The sequence below is a fragment of the Falco rusticolus genome, chromosome 6 (genome assembly GCF_015220075.1).
Source record: "Falco rusticolus isolate bFalRus1 chromosome 6, bFalRus1.pri, whole genome shotgun sequence".
NCBI classification, from domain to species: domain Eukaryota; kingdom Metazoa; phylum Chordata; class Aves; order Falconiformes; family Falconidae; genus Falco; species Falco rusticolus.
Window position 1 is genome coordinate 38,293,534 of NC_051192.1, and position 20,021 is coordinate 38,313,554.

The following is a 20,021-nucleotide window of genomic DNA, read 5'->3' on the forward strand; positions in this document are numbered from 1 at the left end:
TACCTATTTTAAAATCCCAATAAATTTCCCTGTTGAAAAACACATTTTGATTTTTCATGCCAGTTACGGAGAAACCAGGTTTATGCTAATAAATGGAACATGCTCAGAGACCAACTGGCATGGAACAACTTTCACCTGTACTACTAAACTGCCCTCCAGAGTGGTGACAGTATTCTATCAATGCATGAGAAAAAGCTCATGGGCCTTGCCTGCCAATTCCCAAACCTTGTCTGGGAATCAGCAAGGAGACAGCTAGTCAGCTGGTGTCAAAACCCTGCCAGGATCCATTATAACAGTTTAAAGGCAAGACCAGTTTAGTTTCACCCCTAGGGAATGCTCTGCAGTACTGTTCAGTTTTCCAGTACAGATACAATCAGTACAGCAGAGTTAAGGGTGAAGGCCTGTCCTGAAAAAGCAGTAGCTTTTATTAGACTTTTCCAGTTTGACCAGACTATCTACCATGTCTGCCTTCCTAAACAACTCAGTTCTGACACGTGTGTCTCACACAGCCTCCAGTGCCAGTCAGCCTGGTGCATGCAAAGGAGCCATAGTGCCAGGCTGGAGCCAGGAGAAGTGTGACAGCTCCCTTCACCCTGTCCTCTGAGAACAGCCCCATCTGACAGCTATCACCCTCACCTACCACTGCCTCTCTTGGGATCCTTGTCTTGCATGACCCAAGAGAGTTGGTCTCATGCAGAGGTATCTGACACTTGTATTTTAAAGGACAGATGATCGCTTCATGTAAAGGCACTGTGGGAAGAGCACTAGCAGAAACAGCGCGAAACAAAAACCAATGAGCAAGTGACACACTGAAAAGCATTATTTATAGAATCAAGCAAAGATTACCCTAATAATCCTTTAAAGGTCTGAATGTGCATATCAACAAGTAATACACACATTACCAAATGGTCAGAGGAATAAAAACCTTGAAGCATGGCTGCCAAGTAATTCCTTTATCTTTGCCCACATGAAAAGGCAAGTCTAAGAAAGCTAAAACCCCCAAATCAGCACAACTTATGGAAAACATGAGTTGCACAGAAAAAAGCCAAAAATTCATCTTTCAGAAGGGTTGGGATGGCGTTTCAAAAGCAAAGCCTTTCCTACAGTGAAGGAACTAAAAAAAAATCCTTTCTTTTTGATGGGATGAACAGCCAAGATAACATATGTGTCTCTGTGTGCCTTCTATGTTTTCTAAAGAAAGTTCCAAAACTAGACATGAATATATAAAGGTGAAAGGGGCATTTTTGTAGAAGTCTTTTTATTCTTTTCAATTAGGCAGCATAACATAATCCTCAAGAAACAGCAGATACCGAGACAATATGCACTCATATTTCCCATTCCCTAAAGTCTCATTGAAAAGAGAAGAGGTAGACACCCAAGTGTGCTAAGTAGAATAAAGCTGCTAAAATACCACTGCCAGGTGCAAGCAAATCCTCAAGAGTGCCAAGCACATACCGACCGACCCATTATACCGCACTGAAAGCCACATCTATCACAGCACAGTGGAACCTGGAAAAAAATTAAAGCTTGAGAGTAAACAAAACTGGGGAAAAAAATAATCTCAAATCAACCCTCCTGTAATAGCAGAATATTGCCCAATAAACATAATTGTTACTAAACTGGTACTTTGCATGATCTCACAGATGGGTCAAACAAATTTCATTAAAAGATGTATGTGACCTCCTGCATTTCAAGCTGCTGAAAGTACAAAATGAAATTGCTAAAGATTACTACCAGCTCTACATTTACAGAACACTGTCTTTTTTCTGGGAGCAGGGAATAACTTCACTTGAGGTATCACTGCAATTCTCAACTTCTGCTTAAAAAGAAGCCTTTGCTAAACTTGACAGATCCCCTGAATCAAAAGGAGAGGAAATAAGTTTAAATCCAGCTTAATTCTATTAAAAAAAAAAAAAAAAGAAAAACAATCCTTCCTTTAGTTGCTTTACTGTCACATGGCTGACATTCCAGTATTAACAAAATCCAACTCTAATTTTCAGCAAGACACATTTATGTAACAACATTATACAACTTGATGTTTAAGATAGACAGCTTAGGCATGGGTTTTGCTATGGTTCACATGACATGAGTGACTGATTATCTAGGTTCTGCACTAAAAATAACATGAAGCTTGCATGCATTGTAAAAATAATTGCCTTGCTGTACTGGAACACAAATCTCAAGAGACAGCTCCTAAATCATAATGTTAGCAGACAAATATAGAAATGAAAGTACAATGCGACTTTCAATTTTCTTGTTAGTTCAAAATAATACTTCATGCAAGAACACACAATACACTCATACATCACGGGGATGTGCAGAACTCCTCCATTTAGGAATGAAGGATTCCTTGTCAACTTAGAAAAAAAAACCCTATGGTTTGATGTCACTTTAAAAATAGGTCATAAAAAAATTACACTTTTCTCAACAGAAGTCATGTCCTTCCAGTAACAGACATTCATTTATCAACAGCTAGAAAAATCAAAATTCAGGAAGACTTAAAGACTCTGCACTTGAGTAAAGCATTGTTACTACACAAGGACTGAACCTGAAAAAACAATAAATCCAAGACACAAAGGTGTAATTATGACAAAGTAATTAAAATGGGCCAGTAACCTCCATTTGCTCTAGAACCCGAAGAAATCAAGGCCATGCATACAATCAACTCCAACTCCAGGAGCAACTTTTTAGGGACTGGAGAACATCCTGTCATGTTATCCCTTTGAACAAGCCAAACCCAAAGCTTTCCTTTACCCCTTAAAAAAAACCCTGGTGATTCAGGCATGGCTAGTACAATGTTATAAGGTACTGTAAAGAAGAAAGGATATTAATCCTATTAAGACCTAGATGGCAATAATTCATGGCTCTCTGGGTTAGAAAAAGCAGCATAAGTCTAGTTGGAGTCATGATATAGTTCTATAAACTTATGGAAGCTAGGAAATGGAAATAAAGAACTTCTGGTTCTCCAGCCATAAGAACAATGCAGCATCCAAAAAAATCACAATGAACAGGTAAAAAAATAAGAGGAAATACTTGTGTTTCCCAACCTCCCAACTGCCAAAGAATGTTGTGGCAGCCAAACATACATTTTCCAAAAAGCCATCAATTTGGCTTCACATTGTTCTATAATTATCTCACCGCCACACTCTATAGTGCCCATCACTAGCTGCTTGTTAAGTAACCTTCACTATTCACCTGAACAGTGTTTGTTATACATGCTCATGCCCATGTGATATTTTGTAAGACATTGAGCACATCTACTTGACACCTGCTAAGGGTTTTACGTAAGGAACCCCAAGTTTATACAGAAAAATTCAAACCATACATTGGCAACATGTTCTGCTATTCTATTTTACGGCAATAAAGGACATTCAACATATCAAGTAGTCTAATCTTAATTGGTAAAATATTCTATATCTTCAAAATTCCATTTTCATCAGTGAAGCTTCCTTACAGGGTTTCAGAAATCAACCCATTTTTCATTCAGACTCACAAAAGTAATAGGTATGTAAAAGATGATGAATCCCAAGATGTGCACGAATTAAAAGATTTACTTTAAAGATGTGACAGCATATCTAGCACAATCAGTTCGCTGAATGCTCCTGAAAACAAATTGGCAAAAACACTGAATGCAGATGATAGTCCATGAATGAAAACAAAAAAAAAATTTAACATAGAATAGGCCTTACCTAGCTGTTTTTCTCGTTCTTCTCTCCGTTCTCTAGCAAGCCGTTGCCTATCATCAACCTTTAGTATTGTTGGATGATCTACAAATAGAGGGAGGGGGAAATATTAGTCATATAGCATAAAATCAAATAGTACCATAAACGGGGTATGGTGTTTTTTTAGGGGAATGACCATTAAACAAATCTAGTTATTCTTTCAAAATAGATCCCGTTTCCAGAAATCCAACTTGGGAGGGGGGTGGGGGGGTGGGCAGGGGAATGACAGTTAAAAACATATGAATGTATTCTAATTATCCAGTTGTAAAACACTCCCAAACAACGGATTAAGTTCTATCTCTGAATTCCAAGCAACACTACTGCCTGTGAAAACCCAGCAAGTTTTATTTTGTTTCTAAGCCTGTAACAACTTGATTGCTTGAGAGTGAGAGCATTCTGACAAAATACTGTCTATTATTATTCCATATCCTTTCCCCAAAACGCATCCACAGAAATTTCTACTACAGTGCTAGTACTCTTCCCACTAGTATTGCCTTTGAAAACCAATAAGCCTTATTACATGAGACTGAAGCAGCTCAGTACCCAAGCAAAACAGGTTGATTCAAAACACTGTAGCAGTTCAGATCGATCTTCTGAAGATAGTATGACATTGATCTCCACAGATGTTTGAGTGCACATGTGTTAAAAGCTCTGGCAAATCCATTAAGACAGAGCATCACATGCATGGACTAATATAATACCAGTAAATTAATATGATAGTTTCTTCAACTATTCTTGTAGATTGAAAGTTAGCTACGTGATTTTATCAAAAATATCTGCAATTGGCCCAAAAAATTTGTGTCAGAGCCCAGGCTTGACTATAAAAATTCAGGCTTTTTTAGAAAAACACGACCTGGTCTGTGAGTTCTCTAGAAGACGACAAAATGCTTAACAGCTAGCATTCTACCTCCAGCCTCAGCAATGGAGTTTTTCCAGAGAAAAAGGGAACAAAATACAAGTTACCAATTCATCTCAGCATGTTGCCAAAACTAATTTCCTACTCATCCTTAGCCTGTTCTGTTAAACCTGGAAAGCTGTTAATTTTGTGCTTTTTTTAACTAGCACTGAAAAAGTCTGCTTTGAATAAAACAAGTAAACAAAAAACCTCACAGAAAAATCAAAAAGATTTCTGGGTATAAAGAAATGGTCTGATTTATCTTAGTATTGAGGGGAACTCAGTTTTTAAGTATTTTAAGATAAAGAACTACCTAGATGTGGGTATTTCTCGCACCAGCTTGACAGCATCAGTGAGTGAAAACTGACCTTGGGGAAAAAGACACAGTTATGCTCGTTGGAAGGAAGCCATGGGAGCGAGAAGTGAAAGTTTAAGATACAGAGTTGTTAGCAGAACTTGTGGCCTTGTAGATAAGGGAGTTGCTAAGTTGCTGTGTCTGCAATAGAGAAAAAGCTACAGTGGAAAAATCACTGAGCACAGTTACAAGCTGATACATCTGCCCGCTGTAAAGGTATAAAAGGCTTGCTTGATTTTAATAGAGCCCTCGATCCACACTCGGAATCCGTGTTTCAATACACCACAAATGGTGCCCAAAGCGAGGCCCGCAATCAACTAGCTGTCAACCCGGCGGCATAGCTCAGCCGAACTACGGGGCTACATGCTGAAAGGAAGCGCATCTAGCACGTCAACTGCCTATCGCGGGATGAAGGTAAGCAGCTCAGAACTATGGGGACTGCTTTAACAAAAGAGCAAAGAACTGGTTTACAAGTTTTTACTAACATTCTTAAGAAGCATGGGAAGAATGTAGATGAGGAAGAACTGAAACGTGCTCTTCTATGGGCATCAAAAGCTGACCCATCCGTTAATACCACTAACATTTATACTCCGGAGATTTGGGACAAAATAGGCATCCATCTATGGGACTGTGCTACAAAAAATGATAAGGTAGCAGCTACTTTGTTGAGTCCTTGGTGGATTATTTTTGAAACTTTAAAAGCTCATGTTGGCTCACAAGCAAAGGAAGCAGAAGCAACATCTTTGGCTCCTTCACTACCACCACCCCACACCCCCCCTTTGGCAGACCCTGCCATAAACCCACAAACTAAACCTGCTGTTACTGCTCTTGTGGCTCTGTCACCTGATAATGATGACCTGGATAACCCTTTTGACCCAGGGCTTATTGATTCAGAGAAGGAGCCTGATTTATATCCTCCAGATCAGGGCTCCTCAAACTGTTTAACCAGGGGCCGGCGCGTGGATGCAGTGGCAGGCAGCCATCTGCGGCTGCTTGGTTTCCCCCCCCCAACCCCGGCGGGGGTGGGGGGGCTGGGGAGGGTGGTGTGTCTGTAAATACCAGGGGGCGGATTGAGGACCTTGGGGGGCTGTATCCAGCCCGTGGGCCGTAGTTTGAGGACCCCTGCTCCAGACCCTCATGATAAATGGGCAGCTGTAAAAGGGGAAGCAAGGCAAGTGGCAGATACAGGCATGCTGCATGCTTTCCTTGTGGTGTATATACCTGACCAAGACCCACGACGGGAAGCTCTCTTGTATGCTTTTATCAAAGATATCAGGCAAACAGTGACGGACCATGGACTCAGGGCTCCTTATACAACCCATTTAATAGAGTCTCTGTGATATTCATGCCTTCACGCCTAATGATTTTAAAACGTTGTTTCGCTTGATAATGACAGACAAGCAATACACTATGTGGGAGTCAAAAATGGGGGAGCTTGCAGGCATCCAAGCTACTGAGAACTCAGTGCTGGGAGTGTGCGACCCATTGCGAATGGTCAATGTCGATGTATTACTAGGGCAAGCTGATACAGCACCAATGCTGCACAAGCTAGGATTTGCCAGGCAGGTTTGCAGCAAGCTAAACAACTGGCACCCTGTGCTTTGAAAACTGTCCCTGAAGCTGGTAAACAGAGGCAGTCTTTTGTCCAAATTAAACAAGAAGCAAATGAACCATTTATGAAATTTTTAGACTGACTTAACGAGGTTTTGGAAAAGCAGACCGATAGTGAGAAAGCACGTGAATATGTTTTTAAACAACTTGCTATTGAAAATGCCAGCCCTGCCTGTCAGAAAGTATTACAACTTGTAAGGAATTCTAGCATTGATGATATGTTGAATGCTTGTATGAATACTGGGTCTAGACAAGACAATTTGTCTCTGATTGTGGAAGCATTTGTAGCATTGTCAGTTAAGTCACGGCAATGCTTTTCTTGTGGTCACTACGGCCATCTACGAAAGGACTGTCCAAAAGTAGAAGTAAATAATAAAGGGGGAACACCTGGAATCTGCCCACACTGTCGTAAAGGGCGTCATTATGCCAATCAATGTCGATCAAAATTTGACAGGGACGGCCAGTCTTTGACCTTACTGGGAAACCCCAAGCGAAGCACCACAAGGGGTCATGCAATGACAACAAATCACCCCTCCAAATGTCCCCCCCACGGAGCTGCAGTGTGAGTGGAGTGGACCTGGCCACCTCAGCAGAAACAATAATTCAAGAGACATCAGTTGTGCTTATTCCAACTGGTATGTACGGTCCACTCGGTCATGGATAGGCAGCATTGTTACTTGGACTAGTCTGTACAACATTGAGAGGCCTTTTTGTGCTCCCAGGGGTCATAGACGCTGATTATGAAGGAGAAATTAAAATAATGGCGTGGACTCCAATGCCACCATGTACTATACCAGCAGGAAGCCAAAACACACAATTGGTACACTTTCTACCCGAATCACTGAATGCCGCCTGTGTAGCATGGGGTTCAGGCTGTTTTGGATCTACAGGGGTGCAAGAAATTTACTGGACTCAACAACTAACTATGGATCGACCCAAATGTCCTGCACTTCACAATCAGGAAAGACAAGAATTACTATGCAAGGAATCATTGATAGTGGAGCAGATGTCACAGTCATTTCTCCTTCACAATGGCCCAGTCACTGGCCTTTAATAGAAGCTCATGCTTCCTTATCAGGAATTGGTGGTCAAACTTCTCCAAACAAGAGTGAAGTGCTTGTTGCTATTATCGGACCAGAAGGAAGATCTGCTTTAATCAGGCCCTGTGTGTTGCCTGGCTCTCCTACCCTATGGGACAGAGACTGTTTAAGCCAATAGGGTATGCATTTAAGTATGCATTTTTTCTAGGGGCCACTATCTTGCAGCAGGTCCCACCATCAACCTGGAAAACAAATGAACCCGTGTGGGTAGATCAGTGGCCCCTCCCAAAAGAAAAACTGCTGCACCTACACAAACTGGTGGATGAACAACTAGAAGCTGGTCACATAGTGCACACAACTAGCCCGTGGAACACACCTGTCTGTGATTCAGAAGAAAAATAATTCTTGGAGGCCTTTACATGATCTAAGAAAAATAAATGAGGTCACTGAAGATATAGGAGCACTACAACCTGTGCTCCCCTCACCAACAATGTTACCACAAACATGAACTCTCAGAGTTATTGATCTAAAAAACTGTTTCTTCACGATACCTCTTGCTCCACAAGATGCACCGCAATTTGCCTTCTCTGTACCTTCTATTAATGCTGCAGAGCTGCATAAAAGATACCGTTAGAAGGTGTTACCGCAAGGCATGAAAAACAGTCCTATGTCATGTCAACAATTTGTAGCAGCAGTTTTAAGCCCAATACAAGAGTGTTTTGAAAATGTTTTAATCTACCATTATATGGATGACATCTTAATTGCTGCAGAATCAAAACAGACAGCCCAAGAAGTGAAACTGCAAGTAGTCCAAGCAGTCTCAACAGCAGGACCAAAAATTGCAGAAGAAAAAATACAAGAAACCCCACCTTGGCAATATTTAGGATGGAAAATATCAGAACAAAACATCCAACCTCAACGTATCACCTTGCAAACAGAAATGAAGACTCTGAAAGATTTACAAAAACTGTTAGGGACCACAAATTGGGTCCATCCTCTCTTAGGGATCTCTACTGAAGAACTCCATCCCCTCTTTAAACTATTGGAAGGAGATCCAGACTTCACATCTCCTCAAACGCTTACCCCCTCTGCAAAAACTGCCCTCAATAAAGTGGTTGTAAAATTAGCAGGTCAAGTCACCCACAGGCAAAAAACGGACCACCCTGTCAGCCTTTTCATTTTTTATTCAACTTTTCAACCCTATGGCTTCTTAGCACCGTGGGTTCCACAAGACATATACCGTTGATTATCCTGGCATGGATGTTTTTACCACATAATTTTGGAAAAACAGTTACCGCAGCTATTGAAATGATAGCTATGTTTATCCAGAAAAGAAGAGAGCGTTTATTAACCTTAGATGGTGTTGAACCTAACATTATCTATTTGCCTTTTGATACAAAACAGCTAACTTTTTAAACTCATCAGTCTTTTGGTTTTCAGTGTGCTCTAGCGGATTTTACAGGACAGGTAAGTATTCATTTCCCAGGACACAAAATTATACAGTCCCTACACTCTCTTTCCCTTTTACCTACTTCACAATTAGCTATCACACCAATAGCTGATGCCCCCACAGTATTCACTGATGGGTCTGGCAAAACAGGCTGAGCAGTAATAATTTGGAGAGATGGCGAAGGAAACTGGAAAAGTAACATACATGTCGTCACAGGAACACCTCAGGTAGAAGAACTCTCTGCAGTAGTCTGTGTTTTCAAATTATGGACTACACCAATAAACATTATCACAGACTCTGCCTATGTGGCAGGCCTTGTTTCTAGGCTAGAATGCTCCTTTTTGAAGGAAGTCTCACATGAAACCTTATTTGCTCTTCTCTGGGAGCTCGAGTGGCTCCTGGATTGACGACCACATCCATATTTTATACAACACATGCTCACATACCTCCCTACCTGGACCCACAAGTGAGGGAAACACACAAGCAGACAGGCTTGCAGGTATCACGGTCTTACCTGATCATTTTGCACAAGCTCATATATCCCATGAATTTTATCATCAAAATGCAAAAGCACTGCAACATACATTTCAACTGATCAAGACAAAGCAAGGCAAATTATACAGTTGTGTCCCGATTGTCAACAAGTTGTGCCTGCACCGTCGATTGGAACTAATCCTCAAGGTCTTTCGTCACTTGAAATTTGGCAGGCAGATGTTACTCATATACCAGAATTTGGCAACTACAAATAAGTACATGTTTCTACTGACACTTTTTCATCTAGTGTTTATACATCAGTACACTCAGGTGAAAAAGCAAAAGATGTTTGCTGACATTTTGTTATGGCCTTTGTCACCCTGGGAGTTCCAAAAACTATAAAAACAGATGATGGCCCAGGCTATATAGTGCCTAAGACACAGACATTTTTTCAACAGTGGGGAATTCAGCATATCACAGGCATTCCACATTCTCCCACGGGCCAAGCCATTATCGAATGCACAAATAGCACTCTTAAAACTATGTTACAAAAACAAAAAACGGGGAATTTAGGGTTAAGCCCACAAGAGCATATAGCTAAAGCCTGTTATGTTTTGACTTTTTTAAATCATTGGACGGAGTATGAACCTCCTATACAACACCATTTTGGCTTACATAATACTTCAGAATCTAATAAGAAAGCCCAAGTCATAGTAAAAAATTTACAGACAAATCAATGGGAAGGACATTTTCTGTTAATAACTTGGGGTAGCGGATATGCTTGTGTTTCCACAGGTTCTGGCCCAAGACGGGTACGTGCTTGATGGATCAAACCATCGTTATCTCAGTCATCACCACTGTCTGTGCCATGACGACAACTGCATCAATATGGATCCCACCTCAACCCAAAACCAACATTTGGGTAACCTTAGCCAATCACATGGGACAGGACACATTATGTCTATCAACCGCTTCTCCAGAAAATCCTTTTACAACCTGTCTGGTTGGACAACCCGTTGATGATTGGCCCATCCCCTGAGATAAACAGATCATAATTCAGAGTTTTGGTGATGTGGTTAACAGTTGGGATGGTTGGGTTCCATATTTAGCATATGGTGGGATTAAACCACAGGAACTGGGCATATTAGGATCTGTAAAAATGGATTATTGTGTATACTTCAACTACATGGGCAAAGATGATCTAAAAACAATTCAGTGGCTAGATGCTACCATACCCGCATATAGAAATGCTAGCGCTTGGTGTAATTATACTTCTCCCAACATATCAAAGTCTAGCAATCAATCACTTAAACTGCCCGCAGGATTATTTCGAATTTGTGGAGATCGCGCATGGCCTGGCATTCCCTCCCATGCAAAAGGAGTACCATGTAGCATTGGAAGGTTAACTTTGTTAACACCCAATACATCCATGATTATAACTCATAAGTTACGCCGCCAAGAACGTGCTACACATGCCTTTCAAACTGATTGTAAGAATAATCTAGAGTTTTGGAGCTCTAGTAAAATCATAGCAGCGTCTATATTGGCTCCAGGAATAGGAACAGTGAAAGTGCTAAACATTTTGAATAAGCTTGGCTGCTGGCTTGCGAAACAAACTAACACAACTTCATTGGCCCCGAGTGGACTATTGCTAGATGTTGATTCAATAAGGCATGCTACGCTGCAGAATAGAGCCACAATAGATTTTTTATTGTTAGCGCAAGGTCATTGTTGTCAGGATTTTGATGGGCTTTGTTGTATGAATATGTCTGATCATTCTGAATCTATTCACAAAAGTATTGAAAACTTGCAAGAAGGAGTACAGAAACTAGAACAAAGTGATGGTTTTAACATTTTCGGAAATCTTTTTGGTAGATTAGACTTAACTGCATGGATAAAAAGCTCATTACAAATAGGTGTAGGATGCTTATTCATTTTTATATGTTTTCTGATCTGTATTCCACGTGTGTTGAAATGTGTGCAAACTCTAACAGATAGAGCATTGATACAAGCCTTTTTTATATATAAGGAAGGGGGAGATGTGGGCATTTCTCGCACCAGCTCGACAGCATCAGTGAACAAAAACCAACCTTGGGAAAAAGACATAGTTATGGTCGTTGGAAGGAAGCTATGGGAGCAAGAAGTTTAAGATATGGAATTGTTAGCAGAACTTGTGGCCTTGTAGATAAGGGAGTTGCTAAATTGCTCTGTCTACAATAGAGTAAAAGAGCTACTGTGTTTCTCATAATTTCTGAGGAGAGAAAATGGCTCAAAGTTGAAACTATGTGCTTCTCCCAGGTCCAGTTCTCATTAAGTGTTAGTACATATGTCCTGGTTTCAGCTTTATTTGGATTTTATTTGCTCATGTTCTGAGCTGATACGTTGGCCCGCTGTAAATGTATAAAAGGCTTGCTTGATTTTAATAAAGAGCCTTTGATCCGCACTCAGAGTCCATGTTTCAATATGCCACACCTAGAATACTGTCACCATGAAAGCGTACATATGAAAAGACAACAGATCCTTTCCATTATTCACTGTGAATACACAAGTAAGCCATTTGTAAAAACATGTAAAGTCAGTCTATTTGTGTGTAGACTACATATCTATGAAAAAGAGGTACTAGCAAAATACTACTAGGGGTCATATAAATGAGGTTAAAGATATTCACAAAAATAAAACCCAAGTGAGGATGTACTAGACAGATTTTGAATAGTTACTTGAATTAGATGAAAAATCAGTGATGTGCATTTCATACTCTTAACAGGAGTTTCTGCATCAGGATGGCAGGATTTCTTGGATGAATGAGTTCAGTGATGACTAGCTTCAGTTTAATTATTCTTGAACTCTCATCAGTGAAAGACTATCATCCCAACAAGTCTCAACAACAGCCAGAGACTACAGCCCCAATTAATGACATTAATAGAGATGCTAAGTAACAGCTGCAAGGAGAAAACCCATTGTGTAGTTGGTAGGAAGAACATTCAAACATGACAGCCCCAATGAAAGGTGCATCAAGTGAACAAGTTACCAGCAAAGACAAAGGTAATTCATTACCCAGTTACAGATCAAACCTTTAATGTTGGCTGAATAGCTCACAGTGCTGCTGCCATTTATAAAACTATGGCTAGCTATGCCATTGCATAGATTTGTCCAATGTATGGTGTAAATTAACATTTGGCTGCTGTATAAGAAGTGTGCTGACTTGCATGCAGTCTCTTCAACATGCAGACACAGGTCAAAAGGGTAATAATATTCCCTCTCTTTCGTGGCTGGCACAAAAGATTCACAAAACACGAATTCCCATAGCACAAGTAATTAGTGCTAGTGGAATAATGCACATACAATATGAATTCCCCTGGAAAACAAGGATTCCCTTCAAGGGCTGTCAGCAAAGTCAATGTAACATTGAGTTGACAGAGAATGATGAGACACTGGGGAAAAATGTAAAATCCTGCTTCTTTCAGAATGTACTATTCTCCTTTCAGTGTTGGTTTTTGGTTTTTTTTTTTTTTCTCAAGAGGAGAGATTTCCCTATCGGGGAGAAGCAGCAATTCTTCAAAGAGGCAGGAAGGTTACATGGACAGGCAAACTGAAAAGGTCTCCCTTAAGAATTCCTAATTATAATCAATGGAAGGAATAAAATAAATTTTTAAAGCTGCCCTCTGCCATTCTCTTTGAAGATATCCAATTATTTTTTCTGTGTCACACACCTGATAGTGTTCATGCACACATGAACTCTCCCAACACTCCAGGATGTTAGAACAATCCTAAAAAATTCACAGTAAGTTGCAGGCTATGCAAAGTGAAAGTGTGTCTTCAACAACAAACTATTTTGCATAAATTTGGGATCACAAAAAGCTAAATCAATATTGGCACAAAGATGAGGATAACACCTTTATAGCAGACCAGCACTGTTTTATTTCTACAAGAAGCTAGAGCATACGTTGCTAGTGCATATCTTACACTGTTAAAATTAAAATGCCTTTTCTAAGCCTTGAAAATAATCCTTCATAGTTTGGCTACCAGCCCAACCTCAAACTACTGCATTCTGAATCCAGCTGCACCCCCAATACAGAGTTTCAATGGCTTCAAATTGTGGCTAAACAAGAAAGTTCGCTGGGCCTGCTCCCTGTTTTATTTCTCAAGTCTCTCTCATTAACAACCCACCAGGCACATACCTGGGGGACTGCATTTCTTCTCGTTCAGTAGGAGTACCAGGACAAACATACAAGGTATGTTCTACTCCCTCTTGCTCATATTTGCCATCAGGCAGTAGGCTTAAGATGCTGCACAAAGAGATGGGAAACATCATTTGCAACATTTCTTACAGAAATAATTGATAACTGGACATATGCAAAGCTCTACAGAGAACAGTGTGGTAAGACCCACGTGCTGCTGTAGAAGTTGCAGTCTGGGTATGATGCAGTGCATGTGAACTCACACTCAGCGGTCTGTTTAACTACATTTACATAACATACACATGGTTAGCATTATCTCCAAGAGGGATGTTTGGAGATTAAAGAAGCCATAGCTCTATAAAGGGGAAAATAATTCTGTATCTATTGCTGGAAATTAAGCCTCTAACCTACATATGAAAACAATATTTTTCCATAAAATTACAACACTTACGGTGACTTGGAAATTATTTTTAAGAATTTACTAGTTCATTTAGAAGAGCTTAGAAGTCATGAACAGCATTTTGCAGAAATTCAGCATTGAAGTGTCAGTTATTTTTGGTCCCTAATTATATTAACAAAAGGAAAATGCAGGCTTTTCAAATCTTCTATACGATTAATACTCACTGAACTCAAGCACAGTTGACATTTGTAGAAATTAGGTTGCAATTTCACTAAATTAGTAATTGTCACATGTACTTATTACATATGGCCAGTTTCTGTGGCTCAGGTGACTATCAGCTGCACTCAGTGTGACTTTCAAAAGTCAGACTGCTACTAGTCTTCATTTCCATCTACAATCCTCTCAATCTCTTCTCACAAATGGCTACTTCCTTTCTTCCCTTGACTCCTAGGGTGCTGATTTTTTTATATTAAAGAAACTAAAAGGGATACAAGTGGAGAACAACAGCCAGTTTGTATGTTGGTTCACAGAGGTGATGCAAGGAGAAAGAAATGTAAGCCACAGCATTATTTGTAAAGATGCACTACTTGGATCTCAAACTCTCTTCCCTTTGTCTAGGTCCATTTGCACTGCTGTGCATACATTCAGAGTTGCCTTGGATTCCTAATATTTGTTCAAGCCTGTAGATGCCTTCCAGACAATAATGACGTTATTTATAGGGACAGCTGTCACTCCTGTTGCAAACTCCTTGATTTGGTTTTTAACCAAAACAGTGTGAAAATTCATATGCAGTCTAAAGAAAACAACAACCACCCCCAAACAAACAAAACCCAAACCACCAGGTCTCAGGAACTCTCTTTTCAACAGAGACTCCCACTAGCTGGGTACAGAGCTAAACCCTGCACACATGACTGCCCTCTCTCTCTCCAGTCCCAGGAATTCTGCAGTTCTTTCTACACACCAGCATAGATGAAGGGAACACAAGGAGCAGCCAGGACACTCTCCTGAGAAATGAAAACTGGGAATAAATACGGCAGGATAAAGTGGATGTTGAACACTGCCCAACACCTAGAGTTCTGGTTCTCCCATGGAAGTGGGTAATGTTACCTCCATTCTCTCCTGTTTTTCCCTCTGCCTTTCTGACTGAGCAGGCATGAATGCTGTGCTTTGTGCTGGACCCAGCGCTGCCTGGCAGAGCATACAAGGTATGATCTGAACACTGACAGCACTGGGATTGCTTCCCTCTGGGGATGCAGGCCAAAGGTATCCAACTTGGAGACAGAGAAGTCTGTCAGTACAAAACAGCCAGTGAGCGGCCAAGCCATCAAGGAGTCAAAACCGGGGTGCTTACAGTGCGGCTGGTCCTCAGCAACACAAGCACTTATGCTTTGCCAGGCATCTAAACAAGATCATTTATTAACTGCACATTTTAAGCTTGGGTATCTGAATCACAATAAAGGCAGAATTCGGGAGTTTAAGTGCTCTTCTGGATCTTGGTTTAGGCATGCAAGTGGAACAGACTCACAGCTACATCATGGCTACTCAAGGACTACATGAAGCATTTTAGTTCAGACTTTCAATGGCGAAAGTAAATAGCAAATTAAATCCACACAATGTACCAATAAGGTGAGGTAATGATAAATATCTTTCCACATAGAGTATATTACAGAATACGGCATGCTTTGTGATAAGCGGAGAAATGTCTGAACAGAAGCACATTTATATATAAAGCTGTAAATCTTTGCCTACAGCAGATAGTTCTCATGCAAGCACAGATGCAAGTTATAGCCACTTCTGTTGCCTTATCTCACTTCCCAAACCTCATTCCTAAGCTATAAAAAAATAAAAGTAGTGTTTTTTTCAGTTTTGCTTCTTTGCAAACAGTCAGATTCCAGCGTAACTAAATACAAACAGCCACTGATACCAGTTTTCACTGAAACAGTAAGAGAGGTATAAGAGCATCAAACATTTTAAAGATTCCTAAGACAGCTCTTTTTCATGCACCATTGAGGCAAACAGCCTTGTAACATAAAGCATGTGGAATGGCATACCTGGTTTAGTTCCAGTGCTGCTTTGTCCTGAAGTGGCTTTCTTGTCTTGTATTTTAGAACCTTCAGCTGCTAAAATAAGGAAGAAAAGGAAAGCGATTAATCATATTACTAAACAAAAGTTCAACCACTCTATTATAATAAAACTTAAACACAGCTGAATTACCTTTAAAACCAGACTGTTTTGAAATACCACTTTAATATCATTCTACACCATTTTGCATAGAAGAAACCCCGAAGGTTACACAGAAAATATTGAAGCCACAACACAAGTTCGGCTTTCACATTGAGACAAGAGCCACAAGAAGACACCATTTTAACAATGTTGTTTTTAATAAGGTGTATGATTTTTTCCCATGCTATGCTAATGCTATACAGGCAGCTAATTTTATCTCTTCCTTCTCAGTGATGCTTTAGAAACCACTACTTGCAGAAAACAACAGCTTTTTTTTTTTTTTTTTTGCTTTTGAAAACTTAATTTCCCTTGGAAGAAGCAGAATTAATCACACTGATAAAAGCAAGTTAGTGAGAATAGCAGAATGAAACTGTAGAGTGACTTTGAAGACACATTCAAATATGTGGCAATGTTTGGATGCATTGAGGAAACTGTGTTGCTAAAGGTGACTTGCAGATCCTATGTTTCTGAAGGTATGGTACAAGATACTGGTAAAAGCTTCATAGACTTTTCACAAATTACTAACACACCATTATGCAGAATTATGAAGAGAGGATGAATCATGATCTGAATGATCAGAGGAGATATTCACATTATTTTCCATAGATTTTTGATCAGGCCTTATCTGTCTTAAGAAGGGATAATTCTGAGACTCTGAATGTCCTTCCAACAACCACTTATAAAGAAGACCCAAAAGACTCATTATACTTCAATTCACAAGCACGTCCTTGGCTCAGCACCTATTTATAATTCAAAGCAAACCAGGAGATCAGAAGCCATGACTTTCTCAGCTTATACTCATCTTCACGTTCAGCAGCTCCACTATAGGAGTGTTTGAGTCCAGAACACAGCAATCTGGGAAGAGTCTAAAGACTGACTATAAGAATTTTAAGAACCATTCCACACAAAGCTTGAAAGTATTTGCAAGCAAGGATAACAAGACAGTTGTATCAATAAAGCTTAGGGGAAGAAAAAAGCCCCCAAACCCAATTAATTTAAATTAAAATATCACTAGAAATGGAAGCTGGAAAAAACTGATTACTCCAGCTTTAAAAGCTACACAGGCTTTACTGTTTTAGATCCACTTTAGAAAATATAATTTTAAAGATTTTTTTTTTCCAGAAGGCTCCAAGCAATTTCCTATACTCGTCAGCTTCAGCAATACACCTCAGGCCTTAGTGCCTCAGTGAGTTCATTCCCTTCATGGCCTGACAAAATCCTTGTTTCCCTTTTACCTCCTTCCACATGCATGTTTCAGGATGAACGTAGAGGATGAAAGGTAGCAGGAGAAACCTATGTGACACTTGCTGCACCTTTTTGCTGGGGGGAAGCAGGTGAGGGAAATAGAAAAATAACTTACCAAATTTTAGTGTTCAAGAGCAATGTCTTGCTGAGAGAAACATTCAAAAATCACATCTCATAAAAAAAAAGTGTGAAATTTTAAATAATTGCCAAAAAAAAGACACTCCCCTCCCTGACAACTGTACTAAGTCTCTTGTGATTGATAGAAGTAACTGCTGTTGAACTTACCAAATATTAATTCCAAATCACAATGATAATTGTCACACCTTAAAGGCAGCCCAACAAAAGGTTTCAGTATTTTCCCATTTTAAAGGCCTCATACAAAGGATTAGTTTGACCTATAGGCAGATGGTCTGATTTTTGGCAAGATAATCTGAGCAACACTGAACACTTGCACCTTCAGGCTTTGTAGAAACTACGGTTATTAAAACCCATGCTTTTCCTCAGTATTCCAAATGAGTGGTACTTAGCCTGAAAAAAAGTGTTTTATTCAGAGGAAGTGCATTTAAACTCTTCATAGCTTACAAACTCTTTATACCTTACTACTACATTAACTCTGAGAGGGAGGTAAAACAGACTTATTTCCTGTCTGAATCAGCTATTTAGAACATTCTCTGAAAAAGTCCTGCTGTAATGCATGGGGAACCTAACAATGATTCCCATCAGCCTGGTCTAGGGCATCACAGAGAAGGGGAAACTGTTATAAAATAGTAAAAATATTGTTTCTGAGCATCAATGAGAGCACTGACGTTCTAACAGCTTCAGCATAAGTTTCTTTGCATCTCTCACACAATGTATGCACATTATTTTCTTCAAGCATTGTGCCATGGGATTATGCAATACTCTGTTAACTTCAAAACAGTGATTTAAATGCCATCCAGATAGACTTGTAATGAAGTCTAAGTACACAGAGTAGTATCTTTTTCCATATTTCCTCTTGTCTGACATTTCCTTGGAATATTTTGTGACACAGCTTGAGTACACATTCATGGGACCACTCATATGACAAGTGATGAAGAAAAGAACAGATGGCACAACCACAAATTCTAATAATGCTAGATATCAAATAAGAATTGGCACAAGTATTTAGTAACTAGTGTAGGTGTGTTCCCACATAAAATACCTCTTGCTCTAAGATGCAAACAGATTAAATCAGACAACATCTAAAATCCAAACCTAAATATTGAGAACTGTGGTTCCAGCAAGACTCAATAACCTAAGACATGCCAGGAGAGACATAGTTCAACTACCTAATACTTGCTCTGCTGCTTATTTTGAACCACTATCTTTGCATGGAGAGAATAAAAGTTGCATAAATAAATGTTAGAAATAAGAGGATTTTTTTCTGTGAATTATTCTGGAAACTTAAAAGGCTGAAGACAAACTGTGTAATAGTGTAGATATGCTGGGGAAGACAATCACAGAATGCAAGCTGTTGAGGTTGGAAGGGATCTCTGGAAACGATCTAGTTCATCCCCTCTGCTCAAAGTGGGGTTGCCTTGAGCAGGCCACGCCCAGTTGCGTTTTGAAGTACCTCTAAGGATGGAGACTCCACAACTGCTCTGAGCAACCTGTGCCAGTCTTTGACCACTCTTCACAGTGGACGCGTTTCTCGTGTCTGAACAGTATTTTCTGCATTGCAGTTTTGTGCCCATCATCTCCTGTCCTGTCATTGCATGCCATGAAGGCTCTGTCTTATTTCACCTCATCAGGTATTTTCTGGTATGTGGTTCTGATGCAGTTGTTGTTTTGTTGTTTTTGTTTTTTTTAACTTCTAGTGTTTCTGATGAACTGAAATGCTAAGTGATTTGGCCAGAGAGCCACTCAAGAATCAACACTGGTCATCCATTCCAGCTAAAGGAGAGATCATATGGGTAAACCCTCCACCCTGAGCTTCCACTGGTGGAAAAAGCTGTAAAGAGCTGCATCACTCCACCTTCACTTTTCCAAGACCAGTTTCAGTGAACAGTCTTCCAATAGTCATCCACAAATAAACTCTCCAAACCAGGATGCTCTCATCAGTTATTAAACCTTCCTCTAGCCTTCCTCGCCAGGTGAAATGTTATCTAACATCCACCCTCTTCAGTAACACTTTCGGATATGAAACTGAGATGAAAAGTTTTGTCTAAGTGGGGCCTGCAAAGGCTTAAAAATATGTGAATTTACCTACCTATCCAGTGCATGGAAGGGTTGACAGAACCAAAACCTTGTTTTCTTTCTCAACACATCAATGCAACACTGTATTATTGTGGCTGGAAACACCCCCACCACCCCTTTTTTAGAGGTAGAAGTATATATTTAAAATTTAAAAGTAATTTTAAAATTGAGCTGGATTATCCATCCATCTTACTTCCACCATTCCTTTTAAGTG

The 20,021-nt window shown here is 39.9% G+C and overlaps 2 protein-coding genes across 10 annotated transcripts in view; one reads left to right on the plus strand and one right to left on the minus strand.

Moving 5' to 3' along the window:
- MAP7 (microtubule associated protein 7) overlaps nucleotides 1–20,021 on the minus strand; it is a 128,422-nt gene that overhangs the window by 43,624 nt on the left and 64,777 nt on the right. For 8 of the 9 annotated variants that reach the window (XM_037391643.1, XM_037391642.1, XM_037391641.1 and 5 more), the window contains 2 exons: nucleotides 16,177–16,245; nucleotides 3,690–3,767 (listed from right to left, as the gene is read on the minus strand). In XM_037391643.1, coding sequence (XP_037247540.1) covers nucleotides 3,690–3,767; nucleotides 16,177–16,245 — 147 coding nt within the window. The remainder of the gene's footprint in view (nucleotides 1–3,689; nucleotides 3,768–16,176; nucleotides 16,246–20,021) is intronic. The other variant, XM_037391638.1, reaches the window with a different exon arrangement.
- On the plus strand, nucleotides 5,247–11,898 carry LOC119149839. Its single transcript, XM_037391648.1, has 2 exons — nucleotides 5,247–5,386; nucleotides 10,343–11,898. The coding sequence occupies exon 2, from the start codon at nucleotides 10,707–10,709 to the stop codon at nucleotides 11,694–11,696; it is 990 nt and encodes a 329-aa protein (XP_037247545.1). The 5' UTR covers nucleotides 5,247–5,386; nucleotides 10,343–10,706; the 3' UTR covers nucleotides 11,697–11,898.

Bases quoted from the DNA above. Each gene is read 5' to 3' on its own strand.
- LOC119149839 (XM_037391648.1), top strand. From the start codon at position 10,707: ATGGATTATTGTGTATACTTCAACTACATGGGCAAAGATGATCTAAAA.